Source organism: Lates calcarifer, linkage group LG17 (genome assembly GCF_001640805.2).
Source record: "Lates calcarifer isolate ASB-BC8 linkage group LG17, TLL_Latcal_v3, whole genome shotgun sequence".
In the NCBI taxonomy this organism is placed as follows: Eukaryota; Metazoa; Chordata; class Actinopteri; family Centropomidae; genus Lates; species Lates calcarifer.
In genome coordinates, this window is record NC_066849.1 from 9,962,261 (window position 1) to 9,980,564 (window position 18,304).

General features: G+C 41.5%; 1 protein-coding gene across 2 annotated transcripts in view; it reads right to left on the reverse strand.

Annotated features, from left to right (window-relative positions):
• Positions 1-725: 725 nt before the first annotated feature.
• ssbp4 (single stranded DNA binding protein 4) overlaps positions 726-18,304 on the reverse strand; it is an 83,523-nt gene continuing 65,944 nt past the window's right edge. The window contains exons 6-17 of one of the 2 annotated variants that reach the window (XM_018667380.1): positions 13,115-13,198; positions 10,717-10,843; positions 10,537-10,604; positions 9,256-9,320; positions 8,341-8,386; positions 8,203-8,238; positions 8,011-8,065; positions 6,501-6,571; positions 6,262-6,340; positions 5,757-5,785; positions 5,567-5,668; positions 726-3,841 (exon numbers count right to left, since the gene is read on the reverse strand). In XM_018667380.1, the coding sequence (XP_018522896.1) occupies positions 3,761-3,841; positions 5,567-5,668; positions 5,757-5,785; positions 6,262-6,340; positions 6,501-6,571; positions 8,011-8,065; positions 8,203-8,238; positions 8,341-8,386; positions 9,256-9,320; positions 10,537-10,604; positions 10,717-10,843; positions 13,115-13,198 (843 nt within the window). In that variant the 3' untranslated portion in view covers positions 726-3,760. Of the gene's footprint in view, positions 4,032-5,566; positions 5,669-5,756; positions 5,786-6,261; positions 6,341-6,500; positions 6,572-8,010; positions 8,066-8,202; positions 8,239-8,340; positions 8,387-9,255; positions 9,321-10,536; positions 10,605-10,716; positions 10,844-13,114; positions 13,199-18,304 lie in introns of both variants that reach the window. The other variant, XM_018667381.2, reaches the window with a different exon arrangement.

The window sequence follows — 18,304 nt, forward strand, 5'->3', positions numbered from 1 at the left end:
AACAGAATTTTTATTTTTTCGTAATGAAAACATTAGATGACCCCTTAACTTACCCTCTGTCAGCTGAGTGGCAATTTTAATCCAGAAATAGATACAAAAAATATAACTATTTCTTGAGGTACTGTAAGAGCACCTCTAAATAAAACCATAGCCAAATGAAGAGTCGTTTATAACAACTAATTCATAAAAACTGCATTATGATTTAGCTCCTGAATATACACAACTGTGCTTTATAATGAAAGGTTCCTTGGTGTCACTATTTGGAGTTGTGATGAGGCATTGGGAAATTCAAAATTGGTGGAAGAATTATATCTTATCCTTGGAAATGTGTGGACAGGTCCAAGGTCCAGGATACAGTGCTTATGATAGAGCAGCTAAACATTAAAACAAACCAGGACACTCAAATCCTCCAAACCATGCAGGTAGGAGGTCATTCTATGTCAACCCACAATCTCCATGTCTTTGCCAGAACATAAAATCATGCAGATTTATTAAGATCATTATTATCATTAATTTGAAAAGTAATTTGAGTCATCTTATTTAGCTAATAGACAATAATAACATACTTGGTTTTTTAACATGCGTCCACCAGGAATTTGTTTTCAAAGATGACAATGATTTAAATGATACTTTCCTGCAGTGTATGCAGCTTCTCTTTGTGTAATGCATAAGATATAGGGTTGAAAGCTAAATGAGAGCGCAGAGGAAGAGATTCGGACAAGAAGTAAAAATCAAATGACATTTATTATTGATGCATTGTTTCTTTTTTGATAAGCAAATTATCTGTTTTTCTTTCAGTCTAAAGAAACTTTACAATATAAAGAAACATACAAAGAACATCTTTATTACCTACACAAGACACCTAAGTCCCTAAGACAAGATTCTGAACTATCCTACCATGAAATACAAAGCAAACCCAAGAGACAGACTGCTTCATATTGAATACTGCCGTGTCATCAGAAAAGACCATGAACAGTACAGGAGAATCATTTATATCCCCTTCCCTTGAATCCCCCGCCCCTCCCCGACGCAACATAACCACCCCACCCAACCAGCAAATCTTCCTAATGATACAGTATTATACATCACAATAGAAGTACAGAGATGGCCAACGATCGATATACACAGAGGACTGAGAGAGGATCAGTGAGAGAGCTTCAATCTATACAAAGCTATTACAGGAGCGAATAGCAAAGGACACAGTTTTTTCCCATAAGTGTTACTTTTTTTTTAAAATCTATTCTTAATTTAAAATGAGGTTCTCTTAAGTATTTTTTCCTTTTTAAAAGTTTTCTTAAATTGATAAAAATCCTTCATATTAAAAACTGCAATATGAGGTCACATGTTTTTTGTGAGAAGATGCCCTTTAGAAAAATTATTTTGATGCTGATTATTCACAGCCAATAGTAACATTTCACTGAAGCATATGGAGACGAGGGCAGAGTGAGGACGCCACAGCCTGTTTGCTTCTCTCTGTCCTGTCCTCTCTCTGTCCTATCCTCCCCACCATACAAGTCTTTAGCATACAGTCTGCATTTATTGTGTTACTGTGTTCTATACATTTTTTATGGAAGTTTAGCCACATGAGCCAAATAGTCAGCGCATCCTTTCTCTATGAAAAACATGGACAGTTTTATTTATAATTTACTTTCAGCTGTATTCATTGGTTGTGACTGACATATCAAAACATGTCAATGATATCAAAATGCATTATACAGTATTTACAAATAAAGGAAATTAAAGAGAAAGGGAGCAGAGGTTTGGGAGTGGGGGTGAGGGATGGGATCGGAGGAAAGAAGGGAGGTGTGTGTCACTACGCTGAAGGAACACTGGAGAGAGTGTTTCCCAGGCCACTGACAGCCAAATCCTGGAGATATCCCTGTTGAACTCTGGGTACTAACCGTTCATGCTGATATCAGAAAATTGATAAGTACATCACCAACACCCAACAGAGGCTACAATGGTTGTTAAGTTATTGTTTGTTTGAACACAGCCGTGATGCAAGTGCTGCAGTGTGATGCCATGAGAGATACATTTATCCCTTTGAAACAGTGAGTTAATCAGGCCAAGAGTACATAACATACAGAAAGAAACTAATTAAATAATGTAATATGTAACTATGCTTTTTTCTTTGTGTGCAGATACTATGGGCTTTCATTTTTTACTCAGTTGAATACATTTAAAATAAAAACAATCTGCTGAAAACAATCTGCAAAAATGGAAGTATATCCATTATAAATGTATCCGATTATTGTTCCTCTTCTTTAGACCGATGTGGCTGTGTGGTCTGTTAACCCCACAGGTACATCACTCTGCTCCCATCATCAGCACTGCTATAGCCGCCTGATACTCTGGATCCATTATCCCATACACAAGGGACTCGCTGAGGGAACTGGTCGATGGGGAGCTCCAGAGGAGACAGTTATTTAGCCCGTCTTTGTCTGGGTTAAGAAAGTGGATCATACAGGATCGGTGAGTTCAACCTAAACTCAAAAAACATGGAAGCGGGCTTCATGAGTGTATCAGAGTCTAACCCCATGCAGTCCAAAAAAATAAAATAAAATAAAGAAAAAGAAAAAGAAACAGGATACATTGAGGAGAGACCAGAATGAGCCCTGGGAGGAAAACAGTGCCACTTTAGAGTCCACAGTAAGGCTGAAATCAAACAAAGTGATGAAGAGGAAGGAACCACATTTTAGGATTCACAGACAACTTGTAAATAACAAATAATAAAACAACCACAATACAAGCTAAATATGTTGTATTTACAGACAAGACCAAATCCATAGAAGAGACAAGAGGATCCAGAAAAAAAACTCTGTCTGTTACTGAATGAGAACTGGCACCTGTCCTGACAATGAAATCAGGATTTCATCAGAGCCTTTTTCTCACAGTAACAGCAGAGCAAGAAAAAAGGGGGTGCTTATTAAGACAAGATAGCTAGACATCCAATCATTCAGGTGCATCAGCAGACGCTTTTGTACCAGAAAACAGCAAATAATGCTCTGAGAAAGCCTCCGTTCTGACTGTTTTAGCCGAAACGGCAACACCTAGACACAAACCGCTTCATTAGGTGAAGAGAATCAATTATTTTGAGAGTTTATGGAAACGGTGTTACAAGCATTTAGAAGGCAAAGACACAAGCTACAAGTTTTAAGGAGAGGTAATGTGAAGAGAGACTGACTGTGACAAAAAAAACAAAAAACAAACAAACAAACAACAAATAACCTAAAATCATGTAAACAGAAAATCATTGTGCATTTTTTGAGTGTGTGCTTATTCTGTCATTGTTGATGCTGCTGCTGAGATAAAATGTGCCCTTTACAGGAAATCATAACTACATTAGTAGAATAATATCAATTATGAAAATTATAACAATAATATTATCATCAACAACAAAAAATACAAACATTTAATGAAAACCATTCTTGCCCTAAAATAACATCAGTTCATCTTTTTTTTTCTTAATCATTCCTGCCACAGGAGTTTTTGAATGAGGGTTTTCACCCCCCTTCCCCCCCGTCAGTCAACTACTGCATGCCCTCATAAGTTATGATCAGCATGATATAATAGAGTGGTGGTAGATGCAAAAGGGGCATCCTGACTGGGCTGAAATGCCACCCACAGGGGCAGGTTTTGGGGTTTGGGAGAGACTTGGCTTGGAGCAGGTTCGGGCTCTCACTGTCCTAGGGCCCCGTGATGGGGTCTGGCAGGCGAGGAGAAGTGGAGAGGAGACCCTTCCTGTTGCTTGGAGGCAGTTTCATGTTCTTACACCCATTTTACAGGTGTTGGGATGGGGGGCCTTGAGGGGAGTCCTGCTTTCCAGGGGTATCCTCAGGGGCTGTGCGGTACAGCACACCATCCGCGAGGAGGAAGAGGAGGAAGGAAGGGAGGGAGGGAGGAAGGTAATGCAAGACGCACCAGGGTGGATGGGAGAGGGAAATTGGGATAAGGGGAGATGAAAAAGAAATAAAATAAAATAAAGGATAAAATAAAAAAAATCACACACTCATCGTCATGTTGGGTGAATACTGTAAAGAGAGAAAAAAAACAGAGGGAGGGGAGAAAAGATAAGCCAAAACTATATTAAACCTCTTATACTACCCAGTTCAAGATGAAAGCAATACATCTAACTAAACTAAATGCCATGTCCAGTACACCAGCCTTTTGCAGCAAACCTTACACAAAACAACTAACCCTTTCTTATTTTACTCTCTGTGTCAGTAAACCAGCAGCAAGCAGAGCAAGAGTCCAGCCCAAGGAGAAAATGTTAGGGAATATCAGATCACAGTGAAGATAACGTAGCAAACTGTAGTTGTCAGTCTTACATTAACCACTATTTGGCAATCTCTCCATGCATCAGAGAAAGCACATTATCTGATTTTTTTCCATGCTTTTCCTTCATGCTTTGTTTTTGTGTTGGATTTAGGTAAAGCTGGGAACACAGGGCATGATGTACAGGGCTGATAATGAACCTCAATTTAGCCACGAAGGCTTATTTTAAGATCATGGAGGTTTTGTGGTGGAGTGCACAAAATAGAGCAGGGGTGGTTTCACAAACATTTCAGACCATAGTATAAGGCTAGGCTTAATTTTGCTCCTAGATTTGTCCAATGTAAGTTAGACAGTTTCATAAATATAAAGACTTGGTAAAATGTTTACCATGCTACCATAATGGTTGTCATGGTAACAATCAGTGGCACCTGCTGACCAGTGGCATCACATGATGGAAAAAAAAAAACATATCTCATCATTTGTGGCTTTCAAACAATGTAATGAAAGGTAGAGTTTTTATAGACTGCAGTAACCTCAGCCAGGACATCATCATCTTTGCCCAAAGAAATCCTGTGTCTGAGTGACCTGTCAGCAGGTCCACATTAAGAAGCCACGGCCTCTCATCTCTGCTCCAGGTATGAACTGAGGTGAGATTTTAAACTACCAAAAGATTTTTATAGTGTTCTACTTTTAGCTGATGTTTTAAAGTGCGATGACCCTGTAACTGGTGAATGTTTTCGGAGGGCAAATATTTTCTGCTGGAGTGAAAGGACCTAAGTGGTTTCACTCAGTTGCTCAGTCAGTTATTTCTTCTAGTTTGAAAAATGTCTAATTCACCCATAACAGCCTTCATGACAAACTGTTCTTACTTGAGATAGTCAAGACCCAGACAGTTTTATGCAACAGATACATTTAGAATTTAAACATCTGTGAGAAGTCTGTCAGTTTGATCTAAGCCATACTCAAGGTCTATTTTTGTGAAACACACCACCAGAGACACTCGGCATTCTCTAGCGTGCTTAGGTTCAGCATTTAATTTTCCTGCCCCAAATCTGAGATGGAGCCATCACAGTATCAAGTACACTGATTTTGTGTGACTGGGCAAATCTGAATGTGATCCTGCTGTTTGATTGTTGTTTGGTACAAGTGGAGATTTGTGCAGATATAACTGTAATCTGAAGAAATAAGTGATTAAATACTGTATGTTACACTGTGCTTTGTCACAGTTGGATATGATTTTTTAATACGTCTTCCAGTTTGTTCCCAGCTTAAACGGTGTGTTGGTACTCACACTTTCACTTTGGAATGGGTTTAAAAAGTTGCCTGCCATCTCGCCGTCGTCCCGCGGAGTGCCGGGGGGATTGTTCATGCCTGCCATGTTGTTGGGAGAATTCTACAACATGGGGAAACAAACCAATAAGAATACAGAGCTCATGCAGACAGACAAGTGGACGGACGGCTAGACAGTTGGTCAGTCTTACCTTTGGCAACCCATCCATGTCACCAGAGCCTGTGATTAGACATTTTTAAAAAAGAGAGAGAGAGAGAGAGAGAGAGAGAGAGAGAGAGAGAGAGAGAGAGAAACCTGAGTGATTATAATGTAACAGTTAAACAATCTTTAGCACTCTGTTACTAATTTAACATCACTTCAGGATATCCAGTGCAGGCAGAAACACCCTGCCCTCTCACAGGTAATGGCCTTTAATTAAGCTATTTGTTTCAGATACAGATGAGCACAAACTCCACTGGCTTCACTGACTACGTCTCACCCATCTACAGGATCAATTGGCCCACTCACTGCCCTGCTAATCTGTTTTAGCTTTGATCAATACTAAGAGGTTAGAAAACACTTCCTCTACCAGCCATAAGAGGGCAGAGTCTTACTTCTAAAGGCCTACGTTCATAGATAATAACAGGTTTCACTGAATATACTCAGGAGCTCACACCAAGCATCTGCCACATGCTACACTATCTTTAGCTACTCACCTAGTGATCCGTTCATATGATGCTGCTCCATAGCACCCATTCCACCCATTGGCCCGTCAGGACCCGGTCCCATTGGGAACTAAAGAAAAATAACAAGAACATTTATAAAGGTCATTTATCTTGCTATTTTCATGCTTGGTAATGAATAATAAATACAAATATAAATAAATCCTGAATAAATGTACTAACAATTAAGCTATTTATTATATGTCAAAAATGAACAAAACAATGTTACTCACATTAGGTCTATTTCCACCAGGGCCGATGGGGTTCATCATTGTGTAGATGTTTTCACTTGAGTTTGTTGAATCTATACAGAAAAAGCAGTTGGATATTTAAAATCAGAATACTGTAGGGCAGTTTGTTCCTCCTAGTCTAACAAAAATACTTAGAGAGCTCTGTTTGTACCCAATTGGTCTAAAAAATGTCACAAAATAAGGTGGATTTGGTGTGTGTATGGAATGGGTAATAAATGGGAAATAATGAGCTGAACTACACCATAGCCACTGGAGTGGCACTGTCTTCCACTGCATTTGACTAATTGATTTGATTAATTTTGCCATTTGTACATTACATTTAGCTACAAACCAGACATGTTTTCTACAGTACAGGATGTTTCTTTAAGTGCCAGAACATAATGTCAGTGAATCAGTCTGATCAGTCAGTCACTCTGCAATGTACATTAAAGAGAGCCATTATCTGTAATTCCAACAATCAGGAGATTAGACCCAGTTATTATGTGGACACCCTGGAAACTTAGCAGTAACCAGCACATGCTGTGTCACTCCTCATGTGTCTGTCTATCTTGAAAAGATTCAGAAGGATGAGGTGACCTTGATCTGGCACTGCAGGCAGAAAGTTGTGAGAAGAAGACTGAGAAAAGCAGGAGGAAAAAAAAAAGAAAAACAAATTGAAAGACAGGGGAGGAGATGGATACAGCATGTGCAAAGTGGTGGAGAGATCTTGCCTGTTAGTTTCTCTGAATCTAGCTTGTTATGTCGTGACTGGAGGAGGGGGGCAATACTGAGTGGGAGGTGTGCATTTTTGTGAAAGGTTTGTGTGTATGTGAGAGTGTGTGAGAGTGTGTGTGTGTGTGTGTGTGCACACAGTCTTGGCGACTGCAGTGGAAATATGTTTTCCCTCCCCGTGTACGTGTGAGCAGCAGGAGCGTTTTGTGCAAAAGGTTGCCCCGGCAACGAATCACAATAGAAGTACGTATATAAATAATAAATAGTGGACACAAAAAGAAGCTCTCCACAGGCCAACAGAAACAGAACATCTACAGGATATCTGCCCACAGTGTTTTGTTTGCAGCTAATCCTCCACAGAGATACTAGACTGATGGGTCAAAGCTGAGATGGATCACTCAGTTCATTGCAGACTGACATGCCTCTGTTTCCCCTTTAGATGACTGTCTTGACTGCGAGAAAACATAGCTAACAACACCGGCATGTGCCTAAACTGGAAAACAGTGACAACAAATGTGATGCTCCACCAAAATATTTCATGTATGTCCCATATAATGCCACATTCAGTGCAACATTTTACCATTTTAAATGTTTTACACTTGCAAAAATATTCCTAAAAGCTCAATTCCTTCAAGTATTTAGAGTCCTATATCTGCCTGTCTCCCAAAGAGAGATGTGTATCTGACAAAGAGCAGGTTTGATGTTTCTTAGACTGAGCCCTCCTTCAGTGAATGCTGGATAAAAGTAGAAATCAGAAGGGAAACTGAAGTGTATAACTCACCTCCGGGGCTAGGCATGATGGGAGTTCCTGGTGGGCCGCCTCCCCCTGGAGGGCCCTGAGGGGCGAAGAAGCAAGAGAAGGAGAGAAATGAGCGCTGAGTGCATCTAGACGGCAGCTTGCCTGTTAGATATCACTGCGTGACAGGTAATTTATGGCCCGCGGTCGAACACGAGTCCATGACGGGACACTTACCACATAGTTGCCTGGAGATGAAGATGAATAAGCTATCTGCGGAGAGAACAGACCCAAGATGAAACAAAACATGAGGCACAGTTATTGTAAACATGCTCAGTCATGTGGGCGATAAAGATGTGAGAGACTGTGACTCACTGAGTTGGTGTTCGGGTTTGGCCATGGACCTCTTCCGCCGGGACCCCTGGAAATGCAAACAGAGAGAGTGATGAGGAGTATTATTATCTAATACAAAGACTTCTGGCACACAACAAAGGTACATGCATCATCTTTTCAAAGGCAAAAGAAGATGCACATCAGTGCTCACATGATGATTTCCAATTAGTTATTTCTTGAGCACAGTTTATTAGATGATATGTGCAAATAATTCTGAGTTCTTGGAAAGAGGTGGATTTACATAACAAAAAGTATGTTTTAAGTGTTACTGCGGCAACACAGTACCTAAACTGTAGGAGACACACACAGACAAATATTCTTAATAATTCCTAATTTGTCTTATAATTTAATAATCCGTGCATTAGTTTTGGTGGTAAACTACGATGACGATAAAAACATTATATTTTTGCATTGTGAGGTATTCTAATTTCTTAGATCTTATACAGTCAGTCAGATTACAGGTATTTTATTAAAGTAAAGGAAGAAACTTTACACCAAGCTGGTAATAATAACATATTTTCTAATCAACTTCATTAGTGAGATCTGAGGATCAGCGGGGGAGAAGCATGAGCAGTGTTTGGAGGAGAGAACAAAGGCAACCAGCGCAAGTGTTAAACAATCTGTCCTCCATTAGATTTTGCAGACCAAGTCTGACAAACCATACTCACTATAGTTGTTCATACCCCTATTTTCAATGCAATGAGGGATTCTGATACATCCCCAGATCTCAGCAAATGACTTGGTGAAGAAAGTTCTGTCATACCCGATAGCAGAACCACAAAGATCTTTTTTTCTTTCTTTCTTTTTTTTTTAAAGCAGAATATTTCCATAAAATAATCCTATCCCTGGAAGTAGAATTTACAAATATTTGAGAACTTTTTTCCCCAGTCTACTAACATGTTCATGCCTGGCATCCCCGGCCCCATGGAGTTTGGAGGAGGCCTCATCCCTCCGCCGTAGTTCTGCACAAAGAGAGGAACACACAGTCAGCATGGCGTCTCACACCTGCTCCATCTAAAGGTTTGAATCTTAATGAAGGTCGCCGACGATCATGTCTCCCACTAACTAGTGTTTAATTATGTGCGTTGTATGGGTTGTGTGTGGGCTGGCCAGAGTGGGCTGTGTGTGTGAAAGCAGACAGCTGCGTGTTTGTGTACGTCTGTATGAGCTGTGTGCGTCTCTGTACATGTATCTCTACATGGCCATGCTCCCCTCTGTGCGTTTGCGTGTATGTTTTCATGGCTGCCCAGCAGGCAGGTTTGGCTGGCACTACATGTGCGTACTTGTATGTATGTGTGTATGTGTGTGTGTGTGTGCACGCGCGTGTGTGTGACTGAGACAGAGAGAGAGAGGGAGAGGGAGTAGGGGGGCAGGCCAGAGAGCAGCTCCACTCAGAGGAAGAGTTTTGTTCAGCAGACGATTACACTTGTCGAGCAGATGCCACACCAGCTGCTGGTACGCTCACTGCCAAAGTCACCGTGCCAGGGTGGCACAGAGAGGGGCCGAGGGGCACAGGGAGTGTGTGTGTGTGTAAGTGTGAGGTGATGTTAGAGCAAGAGATGGTTGGGTGCAGAATGAAGCAGCTGCCTGGTAATGGTAATTCAAAAGGACACTGTTGTTTAAGCATTTTTTGTATTACACTGAATCACATTGGCAAAAATTAAGTCGATAAAAGGAAACCAACAGTGCCAAAATTGGCAGTGATTTTGGTCAAAATGTGTTGGTGGTGGCTTACTCAGAGCAGTCTGAGCATTCTGCCTCTGTCTGTCTCCCTAGGTGGGAGTCCGCAAGTAGGATTTAACATGTAGAACTGGCGTTGGCAGTGGGTGAGCTCTGGTCAGAGCCAAGCTAATCATCAAAGCGCTTCTGACATTTAAAGGCAAAGTTACGAGTCTGGCAGAACCAAAACTTCTCTTCAGTAGGGTAGAAGGATTATCTGCATGCATTTTATAGGCTGCTGGTTTGACATTATAGCTGTTTTTATGGAAGCTCTAAATGAAGGGTAACCAAACATTGGGTTTGTTCATAAACTGACAAATCTGGCTGTGCAGCAGCTGCAGAGTGGGAGTGTAGTAGGCTGGTAATACTAAAGGACACCATCCACTGTCATGACTTGCTTTATTAACACAGCCCTTTGTGTTATATTCTGTGTGACTGAGTAATAGAGCTGGTGCCTACCTGTGGGCCCATGCCTCCCATGCCTCTGGGGGGATTCATCCTCATTGGACCCCCCATGTTCGGATGTCCTGTGGTGAGACACAGATAGAGCAGCATGTTAGTTTGGCACCACTGTTTAGACCCAGTATGAGACCGTTTAAGTGTGGCTTCTCTGAAATAATGTTGCATGTCCGTCAATACCTTGAGGTCTGGTGGGGTCCAGGCTGTTTGGCAGGAGAGGCTGTGACCCTGGGATGCTCCCAGGAGGCTGATTTGGCATACGGAGGGAGGGCCTTGGGCCACCTGGGTACCGCGGAGACATGAATGGCTGCAGGAAAGACCGGAGAAGGATGAGAATTATTTATACAATTATTTCAGGGTGGAATACTTGTTCTAATTCTTGACAGGCAGGCCTTAAAATATCACAAGTAAGTGTTCTCTTGACTTTGTTCTAATCAAATGCACTTCCAACTCTCTAAACTTTGGTTATGTACAAGAAAACAAGACACTAAAGTATAGATTTAATTCAATTAGCATGAAATCTAGTGTCTGCTGTAATCCACAATATTTGCTAATCTCAAATGAAAAAAATAAATAAAACTAGGGTCAGATACTCATAAAGTTATACTGACAATCAATCGATAGAAAGGTGTGCAAAACGAATGCAGCAGGAGTTATTAATCAGATTTCTAAGGAAGTTAAATAGTGTGACACAAAACAATGCATGAATTATAAAACAAACAAACCACTACAGAGTACATGTCTCAGCGTGCCATTGTCATTATCAGCTCTGTGAACATAAAATTCAACTTCAAATAACAACATCACGTCCTATCTGGGTCTGCTCTTTGCTTGGGGTTATAACATGGATAAATATTTACTGTGTTGATTTTATATGGATTTCTCATCATCTGAGATGCTGTTATTTTGAGGTTTTGTACTAAATAAAGCTTAACCTAGTATTTCTGTGCAAATCAGACACAGAAATGTTCCCATGAAAAACTGATTAGTCGCAAGATTTCCTTGGGAGATAAACAAAGAATGGCAAAACAGTGAGTAGAAACTGTTCCTCTTGATAAATACCAATCAACTTCACACAAACCAGTATCACTGTATCTAACCTGCCCACTTTTGAGGTGATATGATTGCTGGTCAGCAGGGGGAGCTATTGTGTTGAAGAATAATGTACCATTGTAGTTTTAATACATTTGCCAAGAAGGAGGGGCCTATCATTAAGTTTTGGAAAGTAAGACCTCAGGTGGTAAAATCCATTAGGATAAAGGTAAAGGAGGATAGATAAGAGAGAAGGAGAGAGAGAGAACACATACAGGATGGAGACATGGACTGGAAGAACAATATGGGAGAGAGGGAGGTGGAGCAGAAAAAGGAGAGAAACATGACATAGTTGGGTGGGAGAAGGAGTAGTACGAGCTGAAACGATGTTCTACATCTTGAAGGTTTGTCTGTTTTGTGCAGCTGCACATATGCTGGACATTTTCCCACTGTGTGTGTGTGTGTGTGTGTGTGTGTGTGTGTGTGTGTGTGTGTGTGAGTGAGTGTCACCACACAGCAGTGCTGCAAAAATACAGCCTGGATAGTGCAATTCATAAGAGAAACTGAAGACACCATCCAGACAGATGTTTCAGCAGAGAGGGGACAAGAGCAGGATGGTCAAGACACACACACACTAATGCACACACGCACACACACAGAGCCAGCGTACAACTAGTGAATAATGTAAAGCACCCCAGACAGATGGTTTTCAGAATTACCTATGAGAGTGCACTGCTGCAACTACAAATACCCGCATCCAGTGAGCCATATTTCAGTGTCAGATGATAAGAATTAATTCCAAACTCAATCCAACTATTTTAGTATCAGGGGGGAAACATGCTGATTTGAATGCAGATTGGGTAAGAGTTGTGTGTTTTTGTCACGGAGCATGAACAGCAGAATAATGTTCGTATCATCATCTTCACTCAAAGATAAGCACAACACAAATACAACAGGAGACTGTTTTTCAGTGGTAATTATATACAGCATGATGTGTGTGTGTGTGTGTGTGTGTGTGTACATGGAGGACGAGTTATATAATCCTAGTTACCCCTTGAGGGGAGGACTGGCTTACTACTGTTTTCTTTTGTCCCCTCTTCCTTCTTTCCTTCCTCCCTCCTCTCCTCTCCTCTCCCCACCTCCTTTGACCATGTTATGGTGGGTTTGTGCACGAAGAGCTGCACAGTGTCAGGCTGTGCTGCAATATTAATGGTCTATTGATGGACTATGGGATGGTGAGCACTGGGCTGAGGGAGAGAGGAGGCCCTCCAGATGCACCTCCGCTCCTTACAGCTGGGCCAACACAGCTAAATTATTCATCCAACCTACCATCATGGATGCTGCCTGTCCTGTCTGTTAGCACAACAAGGGAGCTGTGCGCCGTTTGTGCTCTCCTGTTGTGTGAGAGTGAGTGAGTGAGTGAGTGAGTGAGTGAGTGAGTGAGTAGGTGAGTGAGTGTAAAACAGTGAGAGCATAGGCTTAGAGAGGGAGCTATAAAGCAGCAAATGAAAGAAGAGGAGGATTGAGTAAAATGTTTCTGTCTTACCTGTCCATGAGGTCCCATCATGGGATTACTGGGGTTGTGTGGGGGAGGCTGCGTGTGAGGGGAAGGCTGAGATCCTGGTGGACCCTGGTGAAGAAAAGATAGAAAGGTCTCAATAAAGTGCTGAGATAATATATTTGGTGATATTCAGATCTGCTTGGGAAAAATTAAATGCAGCAAACTTAAAATAAATCCCTTGTCAGTGTGAGCATTGGCATTATTGATCAAAAAGACTATGTGATATTATATTTAAAGGTAAAATTCAACCAAATGCTAAAAGACAGATGTTATTATTTTCCTCATCTTGAAAGTGAAAGGAATTCTGTTCCAAAAGATAAATTTAAAAATTCAGTGGCAACATCCCTTTCTAGAAACAGTTTACCTGTCACCAGTTTACACCACAGCAAATATTTCATTTTTAGTAGGGATAAGACAAACATTTGTGTGACCATTTTTCAAAAGTTGAAATTTCATTTGTTATTGTTATATGGTGTATGTTACAGCTACATCCATATAAATATGAAATATATGCAGTGTTGTTTGAAATGATTTATAATAGTGTTGCCAATCCCACTGAGAATCAACAACAAACTCAATGTTTCAGTTTGCCTGTCCGTACGATTACATTCCAGCAGTTCTCATTAAACCATCAATATGAAACGAAGAGACAAACCAACAGCACTCAGGTTCAGAAACGCATGTGCTGATACCTGATTAGTGTGACACTGAGGAGAGACAGAGTCAAATAAGTGGCTGTTAAGAAAGACACAAGATTTATTTCAGGAGATGCTGCATCAAACCAAAGCTAAAAGGTAAGTGAATACTGGACTTACATGTGTGATGTGGCAAGAGACCAAACTCCAATGAGATACTCATGTTATTATATGTCTGCTGAGTGTGTAAGGATGTATGTACATGCTAGCATGTAACAAAAGAACCTATTAAGCAATTATACATTGAAAAAATTTTGTGTGAGCTTGTTTCTGCCCCCTAGTGGTCAGCATCACTTAATGCAGCTTTAATTGGCATTTCATTCAGAGGTAAATTGCAGCATGTCCAGTCTAAGTGTGTTTACTTACAGCACAGCTATGCATATCTATTTTGTTACAACAACAATGAATGCATGTAATGAGGTTTGTCACTGACATTTGCAGAGGGCCACATTGATTTTTATGTACAGGAATTGTTAATTGCCCAGATGACGTCAGATCGATTCAGGAGGTGGACTTTAATCAACGATTACTTACAATCATGTGGTTTTGCCAAAGAATAATTCAGGTTCTTTTCAAATTAGTCTTATTTTGATTATATTACTATATTTTTCTCATGATGACTCTTGACCCAGTTTGCCAAAGGTGCTGCCGTCCAAAACACAGTTAACGGCCAACGAAAACTTAATCCTGGTCCTCATTTTGGGCATAATATTTGAACCCAATCAAACATCATTATGGCAAAATACAGATAAATGAGTCCCCAGATGAAAATAACTGAAATTATTATGTCACTTAAACCTGCCCTGGACTCACTCAGTGGTATTTGAACTGCAGTTTCACTTTACATTTTGAAAGTGAATGAGCCCTTTCCTGAGTCAGTCTCTGAGAACAAACACTGTATTGAGTACATTAAAGTGAATACAGTATCAGAGGACTGTATGAACTCTGACCTATTTGTCTCTTCCTTCAGTAACCTCATCTGACTCCAGCAGCAGCAACTCCAGCAGAGATCTGTTACTACCTGAACATCAATGCGCAGACAGAGGACCACCCACTGCCAGACCAGGCTTATCTACGAGTCTGCCAGAGCCTCCGTCAAGCACTCTGCTATCAGGTAACATTACAGGTGTGTGTGGGAGAGAGTGTGTGTGTGCGTGAGCTGTGCAACTGAGCGGTGATGAGTGCGAATATGAGATCACCCTCTTTTTACACAGGTGAGAGCAGGATCTTCTTCTCTCAGGTGCTGAGAGTGTGTGTGGAGTGTGTGCTGGTTTGAATATGTGTGTGCATATGCAGTATATGTACTGAAGAGGTGTGATATTTCAACAGATGTGTGTCTAACATCACAATGAAAAGCTGAGGGATTAGGGGATTACCCATGTGAAATATAACCTGAGACACACAGACATACACACACACACACACACACACACACACACACTCACCCCTGCTCTGGTAGACCTGTTTACATGCATTTGTGTGCACTTGTTCATGCAAATATGCAGTTACAATACATGAGTTTGCATGGTTTACAACTAATGTCAACAAATATTTCTTTATTGATTAAATTAGATTTATGTATGCTCTATAAATAAATTAACTTGACTTTATTAATCCAGAGACTATTTTCCAGGTAGCTGTTTAATCTATAAAATATCAAAAAAGAATAAAATGTCAAAAAAGAAAAAAATATGATACAAAAGTTGAAAAATACCCATTACATGTTTTCACAGCCTTTTTTTTGATATCATTTACAATGATAAACGGAAAAGCTGTGAAACAAAAAACAGCAACAACAAAAAGGATAAAACCAGCAAATATTTAACATTTTTGCTTGATAAATTGCTTACTGTAGAATCCTTGTGTGACTACAGCATTTTAAAAATATTTCTGATGGCATAAGTTTGGCTTATTGAAAAACAAGTCATTCCTGGTGAAGGCTGGTCCAGACAATGTGCTGCATTCAGCACATTTATCCAAGTGTCACCAAGCAGGTTGGATCAGCGTGTCCACATACTAATCAGGGGTGAATTTTGAAATCCTACACGTAGTGGTTTAAAACAATTAACCAGTTATCACAATTATTAGCATTAATGTGTTGACTTAATTTGCTGCTGATTAACCTTGGCTAATTGACTAATCATTTCAGCGCTCACACACATCAACACACATAACTGTCTAGACTTGTGCACCTCTTCACCTGTCTGCATCTGTTTCCATAACAGAGGCAGTTGCACAGATACATGCATGTCTCTCACCTCACAGAAACACTCACACACATACTATCTTTACCCCCCTCCAACAGTCTCTCCCTTACTTTCCCACCCTGCCCACTGTGCTGCCTTCCCTGTGTGAGTGCTCTGCTGGCATGGCTGGGACGGTTGAGTGCCGACAGAGCTGAGCACCAGGAACCTGTGGGCGCTGCTACAGTGGGAAAATAAACATGCCTGACTGACAGCTTGAAACAAGTGCATTCCCACAGGCACAGATACAGTGTTGCTGTGCTGCCAGGTACGCTGTATAAGAGCACAGATTTTGGCAGGAGAGATGAGCTTGTACATACACATGAAACCAACACTGCTCATAAGCAGAAGCACTTTTTCATGGACTTGTAACCCTTTTCTAAAAAGGCACAAGTGTTGAGCTCAGTAACAGCAGCAGGGCTCCCAAGACAGGTGCTTCCGATCCTTTTTAAACATGGCAGTTTACTTGCTGCATTGATTCTATTCATCTCATTGTCATGACACTGGCTCATTTGAGAAGCAGTCTTTAATAAAGCAATTTATTAACCAGCTACACAACACGCAGCTGGTCAGTAATCTGGAAATGTTTATTTAGTTGCACATACAGGGATCTCTGAATGACTGAGTTGGCACGGTGGACGTTTGACGTTTGCACCAGTGCCACTGTGGTTGCTCTGCCACTCTGTGTGTGTATGTTTTGGGTGGTTAACACCAGCTGTACTGGCTCGTTCTGTCTCTCAGCAGGTTCACACTGGGGCTAATGCAGTGCTAGCTCTGTCTGACCTCAGAGGTTATTGTTGTTGCCAAGCCAGTGTGTGTGTGTGTGTGTGTGTGTGTGTGTGTGCGTGTGTGTGTGTGTGTGTGTGTGTGGTGTGTGTGTGTGTCTAACAAGACATCCCTGCGGGGTCTGGCTGCACTGACCCAGCTGCAGCAGTCTGCTTCTCCTCTACGCACAGACACACACCCAGTCCAGTTTTAGTCACTTTGGAGGACATAGCATTGACTTACATTCATTTTCTGGAGCCTTACCTTAACTGTCTAACCACTATATGCCTGATCCTAATCCCAATCCAAGTTTTAAATCTAAAACTTAACAGTAAATCTTGTGGGGACCAGCTTTTCTGTCCCCAAATGGGAGTTGAGTCCCCGTAAAGTGGCTATGCGAAAAGATTTTTTCCCTGCAATGTACGTAATACACAATCACACACACATGCACACTATGCTTGTCTCTTGTTCTTCTCTATAATGTGCCATAATGGAGCATAGCTCCTCGGGCTGGGCCTCCCCTGGCCTTCCTGCTATTACATCTGAATGGGCCAGCATATGGCCTTTATGGCCGTACTGTTCTCTCTACAGGTCCCTGCAGAGAGACGGAGAGACAGAACATTTCAACTGTCACAGAGGTATACACAGGGCGAGTTTGAAAAGTAGCTTGGTTGGAGAGTGTGTGCGTGTGTGCGATTGTGTGGTGTTGTTTGTGTATTTGTGTAGGAGAGGGGAAGAAGGAGGGGGACACGGGGAGCGTTAAATGAAGCAATTAATAAAATCATTTTCTACCCGGCTAAGGAGATAACAGCTTGGCACAGTACCACAAACCCATCAACACAACCCCCTCGCCTCCCCACCACTCATTTCAGCTTAAGGAAGACCCACACTGCTGCCCCTGATGGACCACTAACAGAGAGAGAGAGAGAGAGGAGAGAGAGAGAGAAGAGAGAGAGAGGAGAGAGAGAGAGAAGAGAGAGAGAGAGAGAGAGGAAGCGATGGAAGAGTACCAGTCAACTGAGTTTTGTTCTCTTGTTTACAGCTGCTAACACTAGAGGGCAGTGTGTATCTGCTGTCAAACTACTGGACGGACACACACACACACACACACACACACACACACACACACACAAACAGAGAGCGAGAACACAAAGCAGCCTGCATCACTGAACACAACAAACAAAGCCAGGAGGGACAGCACCACACACACTCATACGCAGACACACACACACACACACACACACACACACACACACACACACAGAGGCTTACACACACTGAGTGAACACTCATTGTCATTCCTTGCTAACATTCCAGAGAGAGCAGCAGTGGCAGCAGTAGGTCTCCCGCTAGCTCATGGTATATAGCATGGCAACACGTCAGCTCAAAGATGGGAACACGCCGTCAGGGGTCTTTTCTCCCTGAGGACGGCCGTGAAATGCTGACAGCCATTTAAACATGTTAGGAAGGTG